Genomic DNA, 27,088 nt, shown 5'->3' with positions numbered 1-27,088 from the left:
CCAGAGTTTTCGGGGGTTTTTAAAACACACCCCATAAGGCATCCCCCTGGCTCTTTTTCCTCTCCTCTGTGTTTTATCACATTCGCACTCTCTCATTCTCCTACTCAGGTACATGGAATGCAGACACACACCCGCTCTGCACGTTTTGGTCTTTTGATACCATCAAACATAAACAAGAAAGCTTGACAGCCCAAGTGTTTGAGTATTCTAGACAAGCCCAGTGAAGCCTCTTTCCTACTTCCTTTCGGGTTAACATTTCCTTCCTCTGTGCTTTTAACCAACCCCGCTCCGACACTCTGTGGCCAGGTTACATGGAATTTTTATTTTTCAAGTCATTATGCAAACATGAGAAATCCAGAAGGCATTCAAATGGAAACGGTTCTCCAGAGGCCAAACCATATTTATCAGTTCATCAAGCTTTATTTTGCTCCCATTATTTGATACTCGCAAATGGAGTGCTTCCTTCCCAATCTGTGCCTGTCATGGTGAAACAAAAAAGCTTTTTATTTGGGAGGAATTATTTGAGATAATGTATGTTCTCCCAGTGAGACTCACAACTGATTTAACCTGAATGCGAGTTGCCGTGGAGATGCGCGATGAGGGCGTGCGCGAGCGTGTGGTGTCGCTCTTGGTAGCTGATGGGAAAAAACTGGAGAAATAAAGAACATTGAGTTTCTAATGAATCTGTGCTGCACCTCATCACAGCATGTGCAAATGGAAATAATGTCTCCAAACAGCCAAGGTGAAATTTGCCCTTGTTTGACATTGTTACAATTATATAACATTGCTTTAAAATTGGATGTATGTTTCTATAGTTGTGTATGTTCATATCCTCAAACAAACCAAACTCAGACTGCTTAAACAGGAAAAAGTATCCGGTTAACTTTGCATTCACACTGCAAAAGTGGATTATATTGTAGTATTTTGGTATATTTTAGTTGTGAAGGCTTAATTTTGGTTTACTTTAAAGGGCTTTTTACAGTATACCGAAATAAAAAAAAATGAGCCAATTGTGAAAGCAATGTAGGAATCACTTTAATTTCAGTATTTTTAGTTACCAGAACTCATCTAGATTTCTATGAATTTCATGATTTGTTACTAACCTAAGGTCCTAGATTATTTCAACCCTGTCACACTAGATTTGGAATTCATATACTTTGAATAGATAGGTATATGCATTTTTAATGTATGAATAATATTTGTTTATAACATATAGTGTCAGTGTGCTTTATAATATTTAACATTTAAGATCATTATATTGCCAAAAATGTTATTTCTCTTTCAAAAAATGTTTGTACTAAATCTGCTATACCTTCAAAATTCAGTAGCCTACACTAAAAAAGACAAAAAATAATATATTAATAATAATAATAATATAATAATACAGGAATAGTGGCTTAATGGTCTTTGCATGGATTTTTACCATAAAGAATTAATCTAATTAAGACTGTGCGTATAATTACATTTACATTTAATCATTTAGCAGACGCTTTTATCCAAAGCGACTTAAAAATGAGAACACTAGAATCAGTCAGGTCAACAAGAGAACAACAACAGTATACAAGTGCCATGACAAGTCTCAGTTAGTCTAGCACCGAACGCATAGCATTTTTTTTATGTGAAAGACAAGAAAAGGAAAAGTGCTAGTATTAGTTGGTTAAGTGCTGGCGAAAAAGATGAAAAAGATGAGTATAATAATGTACAGTGCCTTTGTCTGAACCATAAAATGGGAAAATGTCAGCATAAATGGGGTTAATTTGAATATAATTTTGGAAGAATTCCTTTTTTTGTAAATAAAATGTATCAAAATCTATTGGTGATGAACAAGGATATGCAAATAGGCAATTTTTAAAGGTAAACACATTAAAATAAGTTTTAAAGTAGAGACAAAGTTCTTCCTGTTATCAGCACTTTGTCAAGACACACATTGTTGGCAAATGCCATTGCATCCTGAGAGTGACCCTACTGTTCTCAACTCCACTAATCACATCATCCCCAAAAAAAGTCTATTGTTAGCCTACAATATTAAGATTTTCTTTCTTTCATTCATCTATCCATCCACCTATTCATTCAGCCATTGAAATTCCCCAGGCTATTTTCCACTGCATTGTTGCAGGTGTTCTTTTGGTGTTCGTAGATGTAATGAGACTGGATCCGATTGAGATCTGTTTCTTTTAAGCAACAGTGTATCCACCTTTCCTCCTTAACCTATTATTCCCGTCTGCATTCTCATGTCCCACTTTTTCTTTTCTTCCCCACAAAGAGTTCCACCCATACACACATTTAAAGACCCTATCTTATCCGTCTGTGGACTCCACCCCTGTTTTGTTACATTTGTGGCTCTCTGGTTTCTTTTGAACTTCTCTGCATCTCTATATTTCATCATCCTTACACCTTCCTTCCTCCTTCCCTTGCCCTCAATTCTCCTGTCCCTTTCCTTGTCCTTCACTTTATTTTCTCTCTTCTTTCATCCCTGCTCCTTTTTCTCTCTCACTCTCTTCCCACATCAATCCCTCTTCACTAATCACCATTGATGTGGGGTTAAATGTGGAAATGAGGTACATGCAACAGGAGGGGAAACTTACTCCATTTAAAGCTCGCCCAGTCGTCCCATCCATCACTCTCTCCGGCACGGCCTCTCATCTCTGCCCCGTCTGATTAATCATCATGGTCACATTACAGAGGCAGTGTTATGTGAAATGGGCCCTAGGAATTTTTAAAAGATTCAATTTAGAGTATCACTTCTCATCCGTTCCCAATAAATGCCAACGTGAGCATCATTATGGTGGCCTTGTTAATCAAGACATAGAGAGACGAAGGATGAATCAGAGAGGAACTGCCCAATTTAATAGAGAAGAGAATTGATGTCCAATCCTTCTGATAAGCTACCTGTGCCATGAAGGAGTGGGTTGGATTTTGGGTAGAATGCACATTTGAAAAAAAGCAACTTGGCAAATGTTGTCAAATTACAGAATTGCTTAAAAAAATAAAATAAATAACCTTAAAGATGAAGACGTCTCTTTTCACTTTTGAATTTTATTAACTAATCAGAATGGTACAAAACTTGACTTATGCAGCACTCAATATTTAAAAAAACTCTATATATGTATATATATTTGAAGCCTCTTGCAAGGTTATTAAAGCATGCCAATATACAGCCACATCACATGGCTGGTGTGATATCGCATTTATACAACAGTTCGATGGCATGAGTGTGAAAAATACATAAGAAACAACAGCGGGGTATAAGCAGGTGTTTGTTGTCAACTGTTCAGAACACGTGAAATGAAGTGCGCACATATGTAATAAAATGTCCCTCACACAGCTCTGGGGCGTGAATAAAAGCCTCCTGTAGCAAATCCATGCATTTTGGATGAATTTTCATTCTTGGGTGAACTAACCCTTTAACAGCTGAAACCAAGCCTCCATTACTAATTAGAAAACGTCACTTTAGAATAACAAAGAAACATTAAGTTGCTTCATTGAAAACATATTGTATTATTGTATTAAGAGCTCATTGTATTATGTGTAGCAGAGAATTATGAGAGAGCAATTGACTGAGCTAGTGTGATTACCTGCCTCTGATACAGCATTCATTCTTCAGCTCAATCTCATATTCACAATAAAACATTATTTTAATTGTCCACTGAGGAAAACGAACGCCAGGTTCATGAGTACTAAACTGCCGCTATTGCCCTGGAGCTCACATCTCCAAAAACATTGTAGCATATTTTAAAATAGACGTTACCTTGATTAACAAACTGCTTATTTGAAGTATAAATGAGTACATAAAAACTCTTAAACTATATTCCGTGACACAAAAATATTTTATTTAAAATTATATAAATTTGGGCATCTGCCACAACACTCGCTTTGAAAAATGCTTACTATACAAGTCCAAATGTGCAGTATAAAACAATACACAACAAATAAAGTACCATCCCCCATATTACCTCAATGTCACTCAAATGTCCATTTCCAGTATGATGAAAGATTCAGAAGCAATGCCAATGTTGATTTATAATATTTCCTTCTTGAGTCATGTATTTCATCAGACATATAACTCAAAAAACTGGATTAAAATGCATCAAACCCATATTTATTACATGGCTCTCTGGAATACTTCAATTCTGCTTCATGTCTGGGTCCTGTATACCCTGTCTGGATTTAGTTCAAAACTTCACCTGATAATCCAGTCTAATTTTTGTAATTTTCATTTGTAACTGTCCTCTGGTCAGTAGGGTGACTACAATAATTATTATTTCTTCTAATTATTTTCTTCTAAAACTGTAAATAAAGATTAAATTGCAATAACACACAGTATACAATCATAAAATGCTTTTTTTTCATATAAAAAACACAATGTCCCTTTTCTAGCACATAAGGTGTTTTTTTTCAATTGGCAAGATGCTATCAATTCACTGTACAAAATGAGGACAGGACATCAAAAACAAGACGTCTGGTGACACTAGTATTCCATTTGGAGTTTTAGCTGGCTGAGACAATCTGTCTGTGCATGCGTGTTGTGTAATGGAGACAGAGGGAGAAAGACAGCTTCATCATCTCCTCACAGTGTCTCTCTGTCCATATGTTCAGCAGTACTACCTCAGTTCACTACATCGGGAATGAGACGCTTGGAACAGCTGCTGAAATTGTGTGTGTGTGTCCTCATACATATGTCAACTCAGAGGAATTAGTCATCAAAGTGAGGGCTTCTGCACGCTGAGTGTCAGCAATGGTTTGGTGACTGGATTCCATCTCAACTTGGCAAAGAAGTCCCCCCCATGGAGGCGAGAGAGACACTTTGTTTGTCCATTCTCTTTATCAGTTGGGGATGTGATGGATCGTGGTGTTTGTGTCAGCTGAGTAAACAAGTCCATTTAAGCTGCTTCATCAACATTGGACAAACCACGTCCAGCCCAGGCAACAACACAGACCACAACTACAAAGAGATACTATAACAACGCATTTTAAAAATCACGAACCAAATGGTAATTTAATAGATAGCAAATTTTTTTCAGGAGCTATTCATTTATTTAAAGATGCATAAACACACACACACATATATGTATACATAACACACACACATATATATATATATATATATATATATATATATATATATATATATATATACAGTACAGACCAAAAGTTTGGAAACATTACTATTTTTAATGTTTCTGAAAGAAGTTTCTTCTGCTCATCAAGCCTGCATTTATTTGATCAAAAATACAGAAAAAGTTTAATATTGTGATACTTTTTTAGGATACTTTGATGAATAAAAAGAAAAAAAAAGAAGCTATGTTTTTAAAATATAAGTATTTTGTAATAACAATATACACTACTGGTCAGTAATTTTTTTTCTTGCTTTTTTTTAAAATAAAATCAATACTTTTATTCAGCAAGGATGTGTTAAATTGATAAAAAGTGATAGTAAAGAAAATATATTATTAGAATATATATTATTAGAATTTTTTTTTTAAATAAATGCAGTTCTTTTTAACCTTTTATTCATCAAATATATTAGACAGCAGAACTGTTTCCATCACTCATAATAAATCAGAATGTTACAGGATGTTACATGTGACACTGAAGGCTGGAGTAATGATGCAGAAAATTCAGCTTTGCATCACAGGAATAAATTAATTTTTTAAAGTACATTCAAATAGAAAACTATTATTTAAAGTTGTAATAATATTTCACAATATTACAGTTTTTTCTGTATTTTTGATCAAATAAATGCAGGCTTGATGAGCAGAAGAAACTTCTTTCAAAAACATAAAAAATAGTAATATTTCCAAACTTTTGGTCTGTACTGTATATACAGTACAGACCAAAAGTTTGGACACACCTTCTCATTCAAAGAGTTTTCTTTATTTTCATGACTATGACAATTGTAGATTCACACTTGAAGGCATCACAACTATGAATTAACACATGTGGAATTATATATGGAATTATATACATAACAAAAAAGTGTGAAACAACTGAAAATATGTCATATTCTAGGTTCTTCAAAGTAGCCACCTTTTACTTTCATTACTGCTTTGCACACTCTTGGCATTCTCTTGATGAGCTTCAAGAGGTAGTCACCTGAAATGGTCTTCCAACAGTCTTGAAGGAGTTCCCCAAGAGATGCTTAGCACTTGTTGGCCCTTTTGCCTTCTGTCTGCGGTCCAGCTCACCCCTAAACCATCTCGATTGGGTTCAGGTCCGGTGACTGTGGAGGCCAGGTCATCTGGCACAGCACCCCATCACTCTCCTTCTTGGTCAAATAGCCCTTGATGCCTTCAGTGTGACTCTACAATTTTCATAGTCATGAAAATAAAGAAAACTCTTTGAATGAGAAGGTGTGTCCAAACTTTTGGTCTGTACTGTATATATATATATATATATATATATATATATATATATATATATATATATATATATATATACAAACATTTTTTATTTTTTTTTGTTAACAATTCTGATTCTGTGAAGTAAAAATTATATGGTACATCCAAGAAAGTCACGGTCCAACCAGCATTCATTCATTCATTCTTTCATTCATTCATTTATTAGTTTGTTTGCTCATTTGTTCACTCATTCGCTCATTGATTCATTCATTCATTAATGACTTTATTCAACAATTCCTCTCCTCTGTTTCTCTCCACATCACCGTTGTGCTATTTTGGAGAATATGAGCTTGACGCAGGCAGCGTACACTTTTCTGTATCAGTGGCACCACAAGGATACACTTTTTTTTTTTATACCTATATATATATATTGTGAGCCGTGTCCCGGGCACCTATCAGCGTCGCCCTGGCAACGAGGGAGATTCACCTGCACGCAATCACAGCGGGCTGATCAGTCCCAGCTGAAGCGACTCAGAAGAGGACCATAAATGCTGCGCCTTGAGGGTGACGGGGAAGAGAGGATCTCCAGGCAACAGAAACTAATGTTGTGTCTCTTATTTCTCCAGAAAGCTGCGGATCGACCAGCCCGCCACCCGAGCACCGGACACCAAGTCCCATTGCACTCAGCCGGCCGGCAAACAGGACCACGTGGCACCGAGGACAAGCACCAGACACCACTACCACCGTCACAGTTTGAAGCACCTGTCAATAAATACACCCTCCGGGGCTTCACTTTTGCACTAAACCCTGTCGTGTGATTCTTCAGTCCGTGACACTGGTGGAGAATGTGGGCAGGTTGCTGAAGGATCACCGACCCACACGATTTTACTGGCTCACAAAATTGTCTTTTTTTTCCCCCTCTGATTTTTCGTCAGGCGGTGACTCCCTCCCCAGCTATGGAAGAGCTTCTCAAACACCTGACAGAAATAAGCATTCGACAGCAGCAGATTGTTGAGCACATGGCCGCTCGGCAAGGAGAAACGGAGCGTGAAGTCGCCGCTCTCCGCTTCACGGCCGCTCAGCGGGCCCCGCTGCCGGACCCCCGCACTCAAGCCACCCAGCTCCTGCCGAAGATGACCGTCCACGACGACGTGGAACATTATCTGGCCATGTTCGAGTCTATCGCGGCTCGAGAGGACTGGCCCCGCGAAGAGTGGGCACGGATACTGGCACCGTTGCTAACCGGGGAACCCCAGCCGGCCTACTTTTCCATGCCAGCACGCCAAAAGGAATCCTATGATGAACTGTGGAAGGAAATTCTGGCGCGCGTGGGGTTGTCTCCCATCGCTGTGGCACAATTGTTCCGAGCCTGGGAGTATAACAGTCGGTTGCCAGCCCACGCCCAAGCCGCCGAACTCAACCGCTTCGCCCATCACTGGTTGCTCGCCGGGAACCCCAGCGCCACCCAAGTGGCCGAACGCGTCGTCCTGGACCGATATCTGTATGCCCTGCCACACCGTGGGAGAGCTCGTCGAGGCCGTTGAGCTAGCGGAGATGACGATGCGAAGAGAGGCTGGGGAGCGAGCGCCGCCATTTTCCCGGAGGGTGTACCAGAAGCGACGCACGCCAGAGGGCACCCAGCGCACAGCCAGCAGGTCGGCGGTTCCCAGCATGCAGGACGAGCCAATGCCAACGGAACCACCACCCTCTCCCAATCGCGCCTGGCTGGCAGGCTGTGCCGTCCATTTGGAGCCACCACGAGAGGCGCCCCAGACCGAGGTTTTCATTAACAGCCGTCCCTATACAGCCCTACTGGACTCTGGCAGTGCGGTAAGCCTGGTCCAGTCCTCCCTGTTTCCCCCACGGATGGGAACCAAAGCCCGCCTGGAAGTGGGCGTAGTCAAGGACCTGCCCGTGCCCGTCCTGCTGGGAAGAGACTGGCCAGGCTTCGACCAACTGCTCACTCAAGTCGCCCAGCCTGCCAGCCCTGCTGGGGACCGCCAGAAGAGGAAGAACTTCAGCCAAGGTCCCCGACGGTGCCCTGTCCTCCTGGCTTCGGACAGGGCCCGAGATGGTGAATCCCCCCCCCAAAGTTCTAACCTTTTCTATGATGTGTTCCAGCAGGTTCGGGGCGGGATAAATTTTATTAAGGAGCAGCTCGGGGACGATCGGCTGAAGCACTGCTGGAAGCACACCCAACCCCACACTTCGTGGTCCAGAATGGCCTGCTGTACTGTGTCGCGCAGCAAAGAGGGGAGGAGGTAAAGCTGTTGGTAGTCCCACGCACAAAGACCCAAACAGTTGTCGAGCTCGCCCATTTCCATCCTATGGCGGGCCACCTAGGTGCGCAGAACACCACTCAACGAATACGAGACAGGTTCCATTGGCCCGTCGTGGAGGCAGAGATCAAGCGGTTTTGTCAGGCATGTTTGTACTGCCAACGGACATCGCCACAGACTCCTCCCCCAGCTCCGCTAATTCCGCTGCCCATCATCGAGGTGCCCTTTGAGCGGATAGGAATGGACCTTGTAGGGCTGCTGCCAAAGTCCGCCCGGGGACACGAACACATATTAGTCATCGTGGACTATGCGACCTGGTACCCCGAAGCCATTCCACTGCGCAAAGCGACATCCAAGGCCATCGCCCAGGAGCTCTTCCTGCTGTGCAGTCGGGTCGGCATACCCCGGGAGATACTGACCGACCAGGGCACCCCCTTCATGTCCCGGACGATGGCTGACCTCTGCCACCTCCTGAAGGTAAAGCAGCTACGGACCACCGTTTACCACCCTCAGACCGATGGGCTAGTCGTAAGGTTTAACCAAACATTAAAGCAGATGCTCTGCCACGTGGCTGCAGACGACCAACGGGATTGGGATCAAATGCTGCCGTACGTCCTCTTCGGCATCCGGGAAGTTCCCCAGGCCTCCACAGGATTCACACCATTCGAGCCTCTGTTTGGGCGGCAGCCCCGTGGCCTGCTCGATGTCGCCAAAGAGGCCTGGGAGCAGCAGCCGACAGCCCATCGGACCACGATCGAGCACGTGAGGGAGATGACGGAAAGGATCGACCGCATCATGCCCCACGTCCGGGAACACCTGGCGGCCGCCCAAGAGGCTCAATGTTGACGATACGACCGGGCGGCCCAACCACGGGAATTCCAGCCAGGTGATTACGTCCTAGTCCTCGTCCCAACAGCAGCATGTAAATTCCTCGCCAAATGGCAAGGCCCGTACATCATCGCGGAGAAAGTGGGGCCCGTGACTTACAGAGTACGCCAGCCGGGGCGCCGAAAGGAAAGCCAACTGTACCACATCAATCTTCTGAAACGCTGGGAGGGGACGAGGACTCACCCGTGGTTGTTGACGTCAGCCCCCACCTGTCGGCCGCCCAGAAGACGGAGCTCCAACATCTGGTCAGTCAGTTCTCTGATGTGTTCTCCCCACGTCCCAGGCGGACCCTCCTACTGCAGCATGACGTGCGCACACCGCCAGGGACCATTGTACGTCAGCGGCCCTACCGAATCCCGGAGGCCCAGCGACACGCAGTCGAAGGGGAGGTATGAGAGATGCTGAAGCTAGGGATCATTGAGCCCTCCCGCAGTCCCTGGTCCTGTCCCATCGTCATGGTCCCAAAACCGGGCGGCACCCTCCGGTTCTGTAACGACTTCCGTTGCCTAAACGAGGTCTCCGAGTTCGATGGATACCCGATGCCCCGTGTCGATGAGCTTCTGGGGAGAGCCTGGTTCATATCCACACTCGATCTCACCAAGGGCTATTGGCAGGTGCCGTTAACGGAGACCGCCAAACTGAAGACCGCCTTCTCCACCCCCAGTGGCCACTGGCAGTACCGGGTTCTCCCCTTCAGGCTGCACGGGGCTCCGGCTACCTTCCAGCGGATGATGGACATCGTGCTGAGACCCCATCAAGCTTACGCCGCAGCCTACATCGATGATGTCGTCATCCACTCGGAGACCTGGGAGGACCATCTGGAGCGGCTCCGGAGGGTGCTTCTCGAGCTGCGGCGGGCAGGGCTCACCGCCAACCCCAAGAAATGCCACCTCGCCCTACCTGAAGCGAAATACCTCGGTTTCCAGGTGGGCCGGGGCCTGATCCGTCTGCAAGAGGGAAAAGTGGCGGCCATTCTCTCGGCCCCGAGGCCCTCCTCCAAGAAACAGGTACGGGCCTTTTTGGGGTTGGCTGGGTATTACAGGTGTTTTATACCTAACTTCTCCTCCCTATTGACAGCCCTGACAGACCTCACTAAGAATGGACAGCCGGAGAAGGTGAAGTGGGGAACCCAGGAAGTAGAAGCGTTCAGGGGGATAAAGGCGGCACTCACGTCTGAGCCGGTCCTGCGCGCTCCCAACTTTAACTGTCCCTTCTTATTACAGATGGACGCATCCGACACCGGGTTGGGAGCCGTACTATCCCAAGTACAAGTCGGCGAGGAGCACCCGGTGGTCTACATCAGCCGAAAGCTGTCCACAACAGAACAACGGTACGCGGCAGTGGAGAAGGAGGCGCTGGCCATCAAGTGGGCAGTCCTGGAGCTGAAATACTACTTACTGGGACGGAAATTCACCCTCGTCACCGACCACGCCCCATTGCAGTGGATGGCCCGGGCTAAGGACACCAATGCCCGGGTGACACGGTGGTTCCTGGCGCTCCAGGACTTCCACTTTGATGTGCGACATCGAGCTGGAACCGCCGACGCCAATGCAGATGGACTCTCCCGTCTGTGGACAGCTTTCGCAGGTCTGTCAGGTACTCTTCCTCCCCCAGCCCCCACCTCCCCCCTCGCCCGAGGAACCAGGACAACGCTTAGGGGGGGGGGGAGTGTGAGCCGTGTCCCAGGCACCTATCAGCGTCACCCTGGCAACGAGGGAGATTCACCTGCACACAATCACTGCGGGCTGATCGGTCCCAGCTGAAGCGACTATGAAATTTCATTTTGGGGTGGGGTATACCTTTAAATTCATTCATTAAATAAAAATAATGATAATAATAACTTTTCAAATGTCTGACAATAATTTAAGGTCCCAAAAGGTCACAAAGAATACAGCTGGATCAATCTGGAGTTAAGTGCCTTGCTCATGGACACAGCTAATATCTCACTCCTTGCAAATGTTGAACCAGTGACCTTCTGATTACCACCCTTAAGTCGTAGCCACTGTGCTACATCACCAAAATAATAAATCATCTTAAGCTGAATATTCACTACTAGTTTGTCACCCTTAAGCCTGCAAACGATCATTCCAAATAGAACACTGAAACAGGCAGAGTTCCACACTGCACATTATCTGAGGAACATTTAACAAGACATGTAGAAAGAGTCCTACAGAACCATCTATGTAAAAAAAGGGAAATCTGTGACCTTATTTGTGTTCTGTTGAAGTGGATGTACTCTACTAGATCCATGCTAATCGAATGAAAGCCTGTAATCTGGAAAAGAAGCGTATAGCTCTGTTAATTAGAGTTATAACCCCATTTTCTCTGTCGGTTTGCCCCAGCAGAAATGAACGGGCTCGAATCGAATGATTTTATCATGCGAAATGAATCTTTTGTGCTTGTTGAACATCTTTGTCTAACATCACAGTTTAATTGGAAGGCACCGTGCCACATTACACAGCACACAGTCTGCCACTGTGTACTGAGACTAGTTTAGAGTAGTTTAAAGAGGTCAAATTAGCTTTTTACAAATTATTTCATTTTTTTTTCCTTGATGTTATAACGTTAGCCAAGGTTATCTGTACCATCAAATTGTAATTTAGTTTCGACACAACCATTTTTTAGCCTCTCTCTAAGCCTTCAGACTCATCTGGCTGTTTTGCCGTTTTGCATAAACACCATCTTTGCAAGTGCTTTGCATCATATGCCATTGCTTTCCAGCAACAGTATGTCACATTTTAGCTGAATGATTTTCATATGCTCTTTTTGTAAAACATCAACAATAACAGTGAACAAAAAAAGGTAACACTCTACAGTAAGATCCTGTTAGTTAATGCATTTTTTTTTTTGCATTATCTAACAATGAGCAACACAGTTGTGACAGCATTTATTAATTTTAGTTTGTTTGTTAATAAAAATGCAGCTAAATGTTAGTTCTTGTTATATCAGGTCCATTAATATAATATAAACAGAGAAAACTTTTAATTTTAAAAGGGATAGTTCATCCAAAATGAAAATTCGGTCATTAATTACTCATCCTCATGTGGTTTGTAATTGTAAATTGTATATATATATTTATATATATATATATATATATATATATATATATATATATATATAGTAAAGCAGTACAAATCATGTACGTACAGTATCTTTCCAAGTACAAACTCTTCAGTTTTAGAAGATCAATAAAACACACACAGAAACCACAGGGGGTTCTGTGGAATCTTCCCTCATGCTGTAACTGGATCCCCAGCAGATCCCACAGGGTCTCGGCACTGCAGAGTCAGCATCTCATCATAGTCTTCACCACAAGGGCAGACCGCTTCTCCTTTATCACTATTTCAAAAAAGCCTGTCACACAGGATCGTAGCTGCTGATAGCTCTGCAACAGCAGCTCTCCATCCTGTCAGTCAGGAGCCATTACAGCTCCATGTTCGGCCGGGAAGATCTGGGCACTGACCCAAACAACTTCTTTATGAGTTGAGTCCAAAGAGTGAGTTTCAGCATCCATAGTACTGTATGCCAGCAGACTGTCAGAACACAAGCCTCATCAAATATTCATCAGAATGAGGCCCTCTTGTCTTTGATCAGCAGGAGAAGAACAAGAAGCCCGTCCTTCCACACATAAAAGTAGAAATGAAACATGTCATCTCAAGCTCTTCAAGGGCATCTCCAATCATAAAAATACAGAACATCTTCTGTCTGTTCATCAATGTTCAAGAAGCAATTTTAAATTGGTGATTTGCTAGAAAGCTAATCATAATTTAAAGTTAGGTTTAACTACATTCAGGATTTACACTGTATATATACTGTATGTGTGTGTGCATATATATACAAATTTTTTTAATGAATGAATGACTGAAAAAAAATCTCAATTAGCATGACATCATCAAAAAAAAAACTATTTATTCATAAATAATATAGCACTGAATACTGAATATATACCAAACTGAATATATCAATTTTGGGTTCTATTATACATTTATTTTATAACATTTTATTGCAGGGTATCCTTGTTACAGTATGATTATACATTTTACAACTGAGTAATATTAATTAACTACTTGTACTTACTATATGGTTAGGATTAGGTGTTTGGTTTAGGTTTACTCTCACGTAATTATGCATAATTTATAGTTATTATAATAGTAAGCACATGTACTGTGTTACAAAGACACCTTAAAATAAAAAGTTAAAAAATACTTTTTTTTCCATTAAGAAATTATTACTTTTAAACTGATCAGAAGTGACAGTAAATATATATGTAAATTATAATGTTACAATTATATATATATATAATATATAACTACTGTTCTTTTGAATTTGTATACATCAAAGAATTCTGAAAAAATGAATGACTTCAGGGTGTTTTTGTCACTGAAAATGCTGCTTTTTAAAAAAGTAGCTTGTTAAAGCGGCAGTATTTTGAGCCGAACTACTGTCACACTACTGAGGAATGATGTTAAGTAAGTAGTGTCTCTACTTTTAGTTAGTTAGTCCTCAACACTGCTTCACACTCAGGAAGCTCGCACAAATCCACATACACGCTGAGCACCTCCTCAAAGCTCGTGTCAGTCTTCAGAACCTTTCAGAGCCAACCTCTCTGTTCCTCTAAATTATTCACACTGAAAGGCTCCTTCAGCTTAGCTAAACCCTGCCTTGTGCTGAAAGAGTCTCCACACACACACACACACACACACACACACACACACACACACACACACTGAACTTGTGCATGAGCTCACAAGCATCATTTTCGTCAGTACTGCCAATGACCCTTTTACAGACACTGTCATCCGATATACTGCATCACTGTGAAATTCCAAGGCCCACATGAATATTTTATTGCATTCATAGCTCAGAAGACTTGATGGAGTGATGTTTCACTTAAAGGAGAAAAAATAAGGCCGTTGAACATTTAAACTATACATTTTTCTGGTAATTAATTACATTCCTTTCTAAGGAAATAAAATAAGTAGTTATAATTTTTGGTAGGAATATCATAAATATCAAAATAACAAGTGCTTACATTTGTATTGTATTAGCAGATACAAATTTAGAAAATACAATGAAATGTATAAATTACTGCTTTAAATAAATGGTGTTTTTAACATACTATTCATCAAAGAATCCTGAAAAAATTAATCATGGTTTTCCCCCAAAAATACTGATAATAAGAAATGTTTTGTTTTTGTTTTTTAGACCCAAATCAGCATATTCAAATTATTTCTGAAGGATCATTACTGGAGTAATGATGCTGAAAATTCAGCTTTTTTTTCTTCTTTTTTTAATTAAAATTATATTTCACATTATCACTGTTTTTATTGTATTTTTGATCTAATAAACACACTTACAATCAAACATATTATCAAAAACATTACAACCTTAACCACCCCAAACTTTTGAACAGAAGTGTATATTTACATGCAGAATATGCAGGATATTTATAATTTTTACAGGTTTCCATTATCTTACATATTATCTCACCGCTATCAAGATGGAAATGTTTGAGATACTAAAGAGTTTGCATTTTCCTTTGGGCATGTTAACTGGTTTATTCATTAACCTCTCTAACCTAGACCTGCACAAACACGCACACACAGCCAAGCCAGAATGTCTGCTTATCAACCATTAATGAGTCGAGAAACCCGAGAAAAACCCTTGATTTACTGTTCAAATCATAAAAATCTTCATCAGGAGTCCACAGTGACCGCACTAAAATGACACCAATAGCATGAGTGAGTTATTGATGAGCTCAATAGCAGTACTCACTTAAATGGCTCTTAAAGGCACAGCGCACAGATACTCTCCAATACTACAGTCACATGGCCCAGTAGCATTATACACCTGTAGCTTGATGTCATCAAAACACTTAACATATTTTTGGCTGTAATGTCCCTCAGTGGTGTAGAATTAGATTTATTGTGCTGTGAATGTCGGATCAATATTTAATGAAGCAAAAACAACTTGAACGCAGTGTTTTTCTCCTCCATTCTTTTTCAGGAGACGATATAAAAGGAGGAATGGGATGTTCTCGCAAGGGAGAGGAGAGTCAAAATGGTTTATACGCTGCTAAATTATTCTTCAAAAAGAAATGGGAAATGAAATGATAATAAAACCCTCTCATTTAGCACAGCTAACACCCAGCTACCCACCAATCCATTCACACACCTTCACATAGGATCTTTGGTTTTAACACACTCATTATTCAGCTCTAACCAGGCGTCAGTTGCAGCAGCTGAACCAGAGAGGACCATGGGAAATTAAGCTTTCAAGGGACTATTCCCTCTCCACTGCTCCATCATTCTATGTCACATACAACTCATTCTCACTTTTCATTCAAGGACAATACTTTCGCACAGGTCTCAGATGCTTATTAAAGTACACACACACACACACACACACACACACACACACACACACACACAGGTGTGAATGGCTTCAGATGTGGCAGATAATTATTATACAAAATGAATATAACCTCGGGGAGAGGTAAAAAGAGAAAACAAAACTGGACTAAAATTAGGCAAAGCTGACAATACAGAAAGTTTATTGAGTGGAGAGGTGACAATATAGAGGAGAAGAAGAAGTTTCATGGTGCAACATGTCAGATCTCAGCCACAAACGGCATTCCCACAGTCCTCTGACCCTCTCGTGCATAATTCACACAAGACGGGAAAGCTCTTACACAAACCACATGCTCCAATCAGATTGAAAGACTGCTACACAACCTCCAAGAGCCAGGGTGCAAGTTTTTAATCAGTTTGATATAAGGAAAATCACTTTTTTTGCAACCCTGTTACCAAAAGTGTGTCTTAATATATTTTAACAAATGTCACATATATTAAACTACGGAGCCCCGCACATGACTTGCAAGAAAAAAGTAAATAAATCATGTGCACAATTTACTAATTCGTTCACTCAATGTACTAACACGTGCACACGTTTACTATTGCATTCCCTCGATTTGCTAAATCGTGCGCACGATTTACCAAATCAAGGGAACGAATTAGTAAATTGTTTGCACTATTTATAAATCGAGTGAATGAAATAGTAAATTGAGGGAACACAATGGTAATCGTGTGCACGTTTTAGTACATTGAGGGAATGAATTAATAAATTGTGCACACTATTTAGCCTACTATTTTTTCCTGCATGTCATCCGTATTAAACAGAAATTTCTATTTTTTTTAATATTTTTTATGTGAAGTCTGATACAAGTCTGTTAAATGCACGGCAAGAAGGTCAAGACATTAGAGGTGGGACAGACCTAAAGAAAACAAACCTTTTAACGAGTTTAAAAATATCAGTTTTTATCTATTTATCTGTGTCTGTCTGTATCCATCTATCTATATATCTATCTAGATAATTATTTATTTTTTAAAAAGTAGCAGGGACACCAAAGTATAAAAAGCATTGAATAATAATGTAGCAGATACTTGTGTCTAAAGCCACTAACAGTAGATGTATTAGTGGGTCAGGTCTACTGCTGTAAACTGAGGTTAAGTACTTTGCTCAAGGGCACAAGAGTGAATGCACAGATTAAACACTTGCATGGATTTAACCTAGACTCTTTCAAAAGCCAGCCCAGATCATTAACTACAACACGCCTCCAGTCAAATCAGCCAATGTTTTTTTTTTTTGTTTTTTTTTTTTGCTGAAACCATGTGCTCACCATACAAAATTCAACTAGTAAGCATAGACATTCACTGACAAAAAAATTAACCCGAAAAAAGCAAGCAGTTTTGAAAAGATTCAGCTGGGAGAACATCTAGTGATTAATTAAGTTAATTGATATCAGGTATATCTGTAACATTGATATCTGTAACATAATTAGCTATAAAAGCTTTGTCTTAGAGAAGCAGAGTCTCTCAGAAGTAAAGATGGGCAGAGGCTCTCCAATCTGTGAAAGACTGCGTAAAAAAATTGTGGAAAACTTTAAAAACAATGTTCCTCAACGTCAAATTGCAAAGGCTTTGCAAATCTCATCATCTACAGTGCATAACATCATCAAAAGATTCAGAGAAACTGGAGAAATCTCTGTGCGTAAGGGACAAGGCCGGAGACCTTTATTGGATGCCCGTGGTCTTCGGGCTCTCAGACGACACTGCATCACTCATCGGCATGATTGTGTCAATGACATTACTAAATGGGCCCAGGAATACTTTCAGAAACCACTGTCGGTAAACACAATCCGCCGTGCCATCAGCAGATGCCAACTAAAGCTCTATCATGCAAAAAGGAAGCCATATGTGAACATGGTCCAGAAGCGCCGTCGTGTCCTGTGGGCCAAGGCTCATTTAAAATGGACTATTTCAAAGTGGAATAGTGTTTTATGGTCAGACGAGTCCAAATTTGACATTCTTGTTGGAAATCACGGACGCCGTGTCCTCCGGGCTAAGGAGGAGGGAGACCTTCCAGCATGTTATCAGCGTTCAGTTCAAAAGCCAGCATCTCTGATGGTATGGGGATGCATAAGTGCATACGGTATGGGCAGCTTGCATGTTTTAGAAGGCTCTGTGAATGCTGAAAGGTATATAAAGGTTTTAGAGCAACATATGCTTCCCTCCAAACAACGTCTATTTCAGGGAAGGCCTTGTTTATTTCAGCAGGACAATGCAAAACCACATACTGCAGCTATAACAACAGCATGGCTTCGTCGTAGAAGAGTCCGGGTGCTAACCTGGCCTGCCTGCAGTCCAGATCTTTCACCTATAGAGAACATTTGGCACATCATTAAACGAAAAATACGTCAAAGACGACCACGAACTCTTCAGCAGCTGGAAATCTATATAAGGCAAGAATGGGACCAAATTCCAACAGCAAAACTCCAGCAACTCATAGCCTCAATGCCCAGACATCTTCAAACTGTTTTGAAAAGAAAAGGAGATGCTACACCATGGTAAACATGCCCCGTCCCAACTATTTTGAGACCTGTAGCAGAAATCAAAATTGAAATGAGCTCATTTTGTGCATAAAATTGTAAACTTTCTCAGTTTAAACATTTGCTATGTTATCTATGTTCTATTGTGAATAAAATATTGGCTCATGTTTTAAAAGTCTTTTAGTTTTCATTTTATTAAAATTTAAAAAACGTCCCAACTTTTCCGGAATTCGGGTTGTATAAGGCTAAATTGTGTGCACGATTTACTAATTCGTTCCCTCAATGTACTAAAACGTACACACAATTACTATAGCGCTCACTCTATTTATAAATTGTGTGCACGATTTACTAATTCGTTCCCTTGATTTCATCAAATCGAGGGAACGAATTAGTAAATTGAGGGAACACAATAGTAATCATGTGCACGTTTTAGTACATTGAGGGAACGAATTAGTAAATTGTGCGCACAATTTATTTATTTTTTTCTTGCATGTCACGTGCGGGACTCCGTATAAAACTATTAATCAAATTAAAAACAATTTAGAAGTAGTTTGTAATAAATTAATAATAATAAAGTAATAAAATACTAATAAAGTAAAATGTTCCCTTTTTTTACACTTACATTACACTTAAATTTTTTCTATGAATTTTTATGCTGATCCCTTATAGTGCCCACTTCACTTAAAAACCCCTGAAAAGTGTCTCATGGTCAGAGGACTAAAGCAGCAATTCTATGGTAAAAGAGCTTATGAAGATGGAATACTGGTTGAATGAATGAAAAGAAAACATAGATCTATGTCTTGGCACATGCTGTCGCACAGACATGAACGTACACAGTCCATTTAATGACAGCACAAATGACAGACAATTACTTCTTTTCAATGCAGAATCCTCCAAAAAGCTTTTAAAGTAACGGATTCCATCTGCTGTCTGATGTGCTTCAGTGATTTCTCATTTACGAAGCTGACGAAGCCATTTGTCATTTCAAAGCATCCATACGACTCGCCGCCAGTTGGCTGAGAGAAAGCGGGAGGGGAAGTTTCACCATTTAAAAGCTGCTGGGGTCACTGACATCATTTCCAGAAAGGTCAGAGAGTCTCTAAACTGCTTCATATGTATAATGACGGTTAGTTTAGGACTGGTTTAGAAAGGGTTTGTGTCTGAATAAAGCATGGAAACCTTTCATGTGTGGGCCTGTGAAACAAGTAGGCACTGCTATACTCTTTTGAAGACTGAATTGTAATTACACAATACATGGCAATTATCACAAATGCAGTAGTGTGTTTCTTCAACTTAAGGACTTTTGTGTTCCAGGGGGTCGATATTAATTAACATGAACAAACTTCTGCTTTGTTTTGTTTTTTAAGTTAGAGTTAAAAAAAAAAAAAAAAGCTTCCGAGGGAAAATTTCTACATAAAAAACCCTGACAAATTACTATGATAAAAGTCAAGCCCACTTTTCAGTCTTAGGCCTTCGGGAAGGCTTACCTTAAGCACACATTGACATTCAGTAACTGAGTCGTGATTGATTTAGGAAGGAATCATACTATACCCTCTTCCCTTCAAATCTCTATTCTACAGTCCTGCATCTAGAGCGGAAAAAGACAGATGAAGAGGGAGAGACGAGGAGCGGCTGTAAAAATAAAGACGTGTGAAGAGATAAGAGCCGTGCTGCAATTTCTCGGCGTGTCGCGGCAGAGACGCAACCTCTTAATCACCCGAGCTATCAGATCAGCCCAGCTGCTAACAGCGCTAAAAGCCCCGACGTTAGAGGACCAGAAACACACTGTTGCAGCCAACATACAAACTAATGCCAACGAGAGAGCAATAGAGGGTGACATGGGGGTCTTTGGCAGTTAATTGAGGCCGCAGGCAGACAGGATGCTAATCATTCTAGAAAACCTATTCTAGAGGCAATTCTTCAATTCCTGCTTCTACAAATTGTTGCCCTTCGTTGGAGCACTTCATCTTCTGCCTCCTTAAGAATTACAGCTGCTGTTTTGTAAATATCCAGTTCAGTTAAAGGGATAGTTTACCTACAATTGAAACTTTGCCCATTTATTCACCGTTATGTCAGTCCAAACCTGCTGTTCTTTCTTCTGTAAGACACAAAAAAAGATAGTTAACGCTTATTTTTGGCATGTTTGATCTTACTGTGAATGATTCATCCATGGATACTTTTAATTAAAATGTCATAATTGGATCTTTTGATGAAATGACTTCTCTTTTCCATGTTTATCAGATTCATCAAATAATTTCTTTTGCGTAAACCAGTCCCTTTCTTCCAGTTGAAAGCGAGCTCACATTCAGGTATAGCAATATAATATATTACTTCTTCTTCTTTCTTAAATAATCTGTTTCATGCAAGTTACAGTATGGAAGAAAAGATCTGTTGCTACAGTAAATACCACATCTATAATGCCACAGAGGAATGATATCATTGGAATCACTTTCAGAGCGATTATTTTCCAGGTGATGAATGACAAAAACATTGTTAGACAATCATAATCCATCCTGCTTTAAGAGCTTCAGCATTTAAAGCAGCAGATAACATAACAGCAGCTTGCGCTTATGGATGCTAATATAGTTATAATTACCTTTATAATAATTATTCTTGGTGTAAATGGGCCTTTATGGAATTCAATTTCTCTTTCCTCAAGCAAAATTATGACATGATTTCAATAATAATATGGGCCACTTTTATGAAACTTTTAAGGAATTTTTGTCATTTTTGAAGTTTGAGAGCCCCTATTCATTACATGGAAAATAGCAGCATAAACATTTTGCTAAATACCTTCTTTTGGCTTCCACAGAATAAAGAAAGACATACTGGATAAGGACAGGAAAATGCTGACAGACTTGTAAATTAGTCACGTCTAAGACATGTCATCTCCAGTACAATGTTTACAGCAAGGCCCAATATTATCTGTGCTGGAATCAGGCCATAACACAGAGGAACCCAAGAGGCACCAGACAACAGATCCAGTCTTCTGATAGCAGTATACTTCTGAGAAACTCCAAGAACAACATGACATCCTGCTGGGAGAGGGAGATTATTTTTCTGTTGTATTTTCATAAGCTTATATGCATTCATCGGTCAATTTAATAAATAATTGTAAATTTCGATCGAATACCTGTTTAGAGTGTGCTGTGGTTTAATTAATGAGAGCAGCGAGTGACTTGTGTGTTCAGGAACACCTCAGAGAAACACACCGCTGGGAACTGAACTCAGTTTCAGAGCTGTAATTTGGGCTAAGACACACACTCACACACACATACATCTGATTTGTAATTAACTGTTGACAGGACAGAAAATATCATCTCTCCATGGTACTAAAATTGCATAGGGGATGGCACATGTAAACCCACGTTTGTTTTGTTAATAGGGTGGTGACTTTTACTGTATTTAGCCAAAATTGTGCTAACATTATTTATACCTTAACCCTACACTGATATCATATTTGTGACCCTGGACCACAAAAGCCGTCTTAAGTAGCACAGTATATATTTGTAGCAAATAGCCAACTATCCATTGTATGGGTCAATATGATTGATTTTTCTTTAATGCCAAAAATCAACAGGATATTAAGTAAAGATCATGAAGATATTTTGTAAATTTCCTACCGTTAATATATCAAAACCTAATTTTTGATTAGTAATAATATGCATTGCTAAGAACTTCATTTGGACTTTAACTTTAAAGGCAATTTTCAAAAATTAAGATTCAAGCTTTTTAAATATTGTATCTCAGCCAAATATCGTCCTTTCCTAATCAATGGAAAGCTCATTTATTCATATATAAATCTCAATGTAAAATAGTTTACCCTTATGACTAGTTTTGTGGTCCAGGCTCACATTTTATCATTTAACATTATGCAAGACCAGGGGTTTTCAAAATGGAAAAGTTAATTACCATTTTATTTTGCCTTCTAACATAAATGGACATAACTTTATTATACTGAGATATAAAATTCAGTGCAAAGAAACCATGTACTTAATAGAAATTAAATATACACATATTTATAATATTATATGTTTTAACAGCATAAACGAGTTTTAGTAAAAAGCCGTCTATAAAAGTGTGGTTTTGGAAACAAACAGTTTTAACAGACCTTAAACTGTCATGCTCATACAACAGCAGTTCACGCCACATCACAGACAGTGATCAATGTAACAATAAAAAATGGCGACCGCGGGAGGGTTGCTGTTAATTATTACCTGAGTGTGGCATGCAGCATTTGGTTCACACAAAGCCCACAGGCCTGACGAGTGGATCTCTAGCACAGCCAACACAGCGACGGGATCCAAAACCTGCTGGATGTCACACTTTAAAGTCGCGCAACTTTATGGAACGAAGAAAGACTGTCGCATTGAATTACGTGTAAACAACTCTCGATTGATATGTGTTCGTTCACACGACAGATTTATCGACTGTACGATTGTGATTCAGTTATACAGTTGGAGCGCTTATAAAATACGTATGTGACTCGTTTACAGTATGAACAGTGTGTAAAAACAACAGAGCTCTAAAACAGAACTGAAAAAGTATTCTGCTACTGTGAATATTCTGACAATATAAAAATTGACATTTTTTACTCTTATATATCTTAAATTTTGTTAGCATTTTGGTGACGAGGTGAAAGTGAGGGTCTACTCATTGGCTGACTGCAAATTCCTTCAAAAACACTTATTTTCAAAGGAATTATAAAACTGGCACAAACCAATGTCAAGCTGTGTCAGTGCAATAATTAAATAATAATTAAAATATACTAATCTAGTATTCTAATTTCAATGAAACACCATGGGACTCCCCAATTTGTGTCCTGCAGCCCCTCCTCAGTTTGAACACTGTTGAATAGAGCCTTTTAAGATTTAACTCAATTGTCCTTAAAGAATAGCCCACACACACAAAATTAAAATACAGACAGAAACCCAATTTGGCTGATCAAGTTTATTTGATCTGCTTACCAAAGAGACAATGCCCGCAAACATAAAACAATGAACAACTCATTCATGATTAACTCAAATTTATAATGACAGCAAGTACGTGTCATTGTTACCATAATTATTCTTTCTTTTACCATCCTCATCAATAATATTAGTATCATTATTTTCATATTAAGTGACATTTTTCTTATCTGTATTTTAAAATTTAATAACATTAAATGATCTCTTAAAAAACATGATGGACACATGGCTGTGGATAAGACACTAAGTGGAAAGGAGGGGAGGAGTGTAAATCTGCGTGGAAAGGCTGGTCCATAAGGCTCCAGAGTCAAAACTCGTCCAGTAAAAGTGAGTCAATTGCCCTGATAGGCACCGTTTTCCAATCCGCACACACACACAAACACATGATAAACCTTACAATGAAAATAAAAACAGCATAAGTCACATTTAAAAGCACAATATGGCAGTGGAAATTAACAGCTCATGGGTGTGAAGTGGAGTGTCAGTTGGCATAGTGATGGCATGAGAGAAACGAGTTGAGTGAGGCTAAGAGTAAAGGATGCCATCATTGTGCACAAGGAGGTATAAGAGCATAGGAGGACGAGAATAACCCGGGTTTATGATTGCCTTGTCATGATCAGTTTGGAGTTGCAAAGTCACTTCTTCCAGTTGTGTTATCTTAAATTAACATATTCAGTTCCCTTCATTACCCGGAGATTAATTAGAAAGTACCTACAGTACAGTGTCTTCCGTTTCTGTTGCCTTGAGTTCATCCTCTTTGTTTTTATTTTTTGTCTTCCACAACCCTGATTGCCATTTCAGGGAGACTCAAAGGTCCAAGCACCAGAGTTAGGAAGGTGTCCCAAAACCCTGTGAAGAACCCCAGACAACACACACACCGACACACCTACACGAACACATTCATACACACTCACACACAAAGTGCATTCCCATTCGGGTGGTCCAGGGTTTCCTCATTTCAAAAACGAGAGTATTTGCGCTGTCTTTGTCTAAATCTACGGCTTCTTAAGAAGTTTGTCCGCTTCTGGGTACATGGGATACTTCACTGTCTCAATCTTCTCTTTGACTTTATAAGAGGGGTAGAGGCCTGTGCGGCCTGTTTTGCGGTTGATTCCCTTGGAGTATCCATCCCAATGGTTGCCTGCAACACCAATCACATCACCAGGCTCAAGCGGGATGTCGTCGCTATTGCGTGGTTGGTGCGGGTAGATAGCGATCTGGTTGTGGGCATTCTGCCCACCGAAGTAGTAGATGTCATCGAGGGAATAGAAGTAGGAGGAGGCGTCTGGGTGGTGAGTCTGCATGATCTCATAGGCCACTCGACACACCTGTGCACAATGGAAATAAAAACAAAGACACGTTCACAAGCTGCTTTCAAGCTAAATCTTCAGAGCAGAGTGGAGTTAAGAGGACAAGCAGGTGCACCTGACAAAGATGAATGGACTTTACAATGGTTAAGCGCTACTCATGAAAAGCTGAAGTAAAGATTAAGGACTATTAGAACAAAGTAACCACAGACTGCTCATGAACAGTCTAGAGCATATGGCACATAAAAATGTCAAGATTGCGATTTCTTTGCTTGGATCTGACTGGCTGGCCTTTCTGGGAGTTTTTAATCAGTCTGTCAAAAAACAAAGTCTTGTTTTTAATAGATCAGCCTGCTATAATGATGGATTCAGAGGAGCCACTGGACAAAAAGTTGGCTTTCTAAAGTTGGACACGATGTACGATATTGATGTTTTTTTTACAATTGCTGATAAGTCTACAACAGGGGTAGTGAACCCTGGTCCTGGAGGGATAAGTTCCTGCAGAGTTCAGCTCCAAACCTAATAAAACACCAGAACTTGGTGATAAAAGTTTTCGGGGTTACTTGAAAATAACAGGCAGGGTGGAGCAGGTTTTGAATTGAACTTTGCAGAAATATAGTCCCTCCAGGAGCAAGGTTGGCTACCCCTGCTCTACAATATGACTCCAGTGAGATTGGTACACTGTGACATCCACGTATTTTATGTCAAAGTGTACGGTGTATGTATTGTAGCAAAGATTTGATCCCAATTGTCCCGTTGAAAACTGTGACTTAGAAGACTAGTCTTCTGCCAATGAATATGTCACATTAAATAATCAAATATTGGTGATCTGTAATATACAAATATTGTTTAATATAATTAAAATTTGCAGGTCAAAATCGACAGCCAAAAACTGCACAGTGTGAACCTGCACAGTGGGAAGTGGGCGATTCCTGGCTAGAATAAATGGGCCAGACTTTCAACTGATAGTAGAACGTTTAGATCTGCAAGACTACTGATTGCCAGACATCATGTCTGGCATGAAAAAATAACCACACAAGCCACACAGTCTGCATTGTACTTGTGAAGAATATGACATGAGTATATCTATAAAAAAGCTAAAGTTTAACAAAGTAGACTGTAGAAGAAAGAAATAACCAAAAACCTTTAGGGTCCGCAAAAGAATGTTTAAAAAAAAATAAAAATAAATAAAATTAAGGGTTATCAAACAGTCAAGTCTTAACCCCATAGAAATGCTGTGGGAGGTTTGGGCACTTCATGCAAAAAAAACCCCTCACAAAAGTGCAAAAAGGGACAAAAAGTTAATGTAGGAGACGAACAGAACAAAAACTTCTGCAAAAGTGGGTCAAACTGTACCTGTGAAGAGAAGGTGCACACTAAGAAATTGGTCCTGGACAGGAAGTGGATATCCAGGATGACTCCTCTCAGAGAGTTTTCAGTGTAGCGGTTGTGCAGCCCAGCTGACCATGAAATAGAATTATCACTAATAAATTCATAATCAGGATACCTGCACACAAACAAAAAACAAATATGGGTTAAAAGGTCCTCCCCGATGGCACACCTCTTTATGTGTTCCAAAGCATGGTCTGCAGCCTTCAGGCACGTTCTTGATGTCAAGGCTTTTCCAAACAGAGGGGAGCACAGAATGCACAATTTGCCGATAAAGGAATCCCAGAATGCATTACATGCTCAAATTTGCATATAAGATGGTGGAGGGAGAATGGGAAAAGAACAAATTAATTAAAAATGGGTTTAATTAAAAAATAACAATATCACCCAAAATATGTGTGTTTTGTATTTATTTATTATTGTATTGAGCTATTAGAATAGCAACATGCTAACGTTAGATTGACTGTGACCGTTCACATCAAGAATAGCACTTGTAAAGATAACTACTGTATACGGATAACTATATTAGCATTCACATTAACACATATTATTACGTGTCTCTGTGGAATACGAAGATTTTAAAACATTTCAGTCTTAAATCTTTTATTGCCTTTATTTATTTATGTGGTGAAATGTTGTGTAATAAGTAGTTTGACTGCACCGTTTCCCTTAAATATCCGTCTAATTTTGAACTTGCCGCTTGGTCACAACTGCTGTGTTCAGGGAAGCTTTGCATTCAAACTTTTCAACTCAAATCAATATTTCGTGCAATGCAATTATGTCATCTACCATTTTGAATGCTCAAGCTCTTTAAAGTCGGGTGGATTCTGATTGGCTGATTGTCTTTTTTTATTATTTACCAGCTGAAAAGAATTTCTGAAAGTGATTTCAATGATATTGTCCATCTGTGTCCTCACTGTTATAGCTATGGCGTGGATTATTCTCAGAATAGAACAAATATTAAAGCTTTTGTTATAGTTATTGTCCTTGGTGTGCACTAAAAATTTGTCGCCATGTTAAGTGTTTCATTTCA

The 27,088-nt window shown here is 40.1% G+C and overlaps 1 protein-coding gene across 4 annotated transcripts in view; it reads right to left on the bottom strand.

Annotated features, from left to right (window-relative positions):
* Positions 1-23,327: 23,327 nt before the first annotated feature.
* The window catches only part of fut8a (fucosyltransferase 8a (alpha (1,6) fucosyltransferase)), a 92,347-nt gene continuing 88,586 nt past the window's right edge, over positions 23,328-27,088 (bottom strand). For all 4 annotated transcript variants that reach the window (XM_059520611.1, XM_059520612.1, XM_059520610.1 and 1 more), the window contains 2 exons: positions 26,023-26,173; positions 23,328-24,687 (listed from right to left, as the gene is read on the bottom strand). In XM_059520611.1, coding sequence (XP_059376594.1) covers positions 24,355-24,687; positions 26,023-26,173 — 484 coding nt within the window. In that variant the 3' untranslated portion in view covers positions 23,328-24,354. The remainder of the gene's footprint in view (positions 24,688-26,022; positions 26,174-27,088) is intronic.

Source organism: Carassius carassius, chromosome 32, assembly GCF_963082965.1.
Source record: "Carassius carassius chromosome 32, fCarCar2.1, whole genome shotgun sequence".
Classification (NCBI taxonomy): Eukaryota; Metazoa; Chordata; class Actinopteri; order Cypriniformes; family Cyprinidae; genus Carassius; species Carassius carassius.
This window is presented reverse-complemented; position numbering and strand designations above follow the sequence as displayed.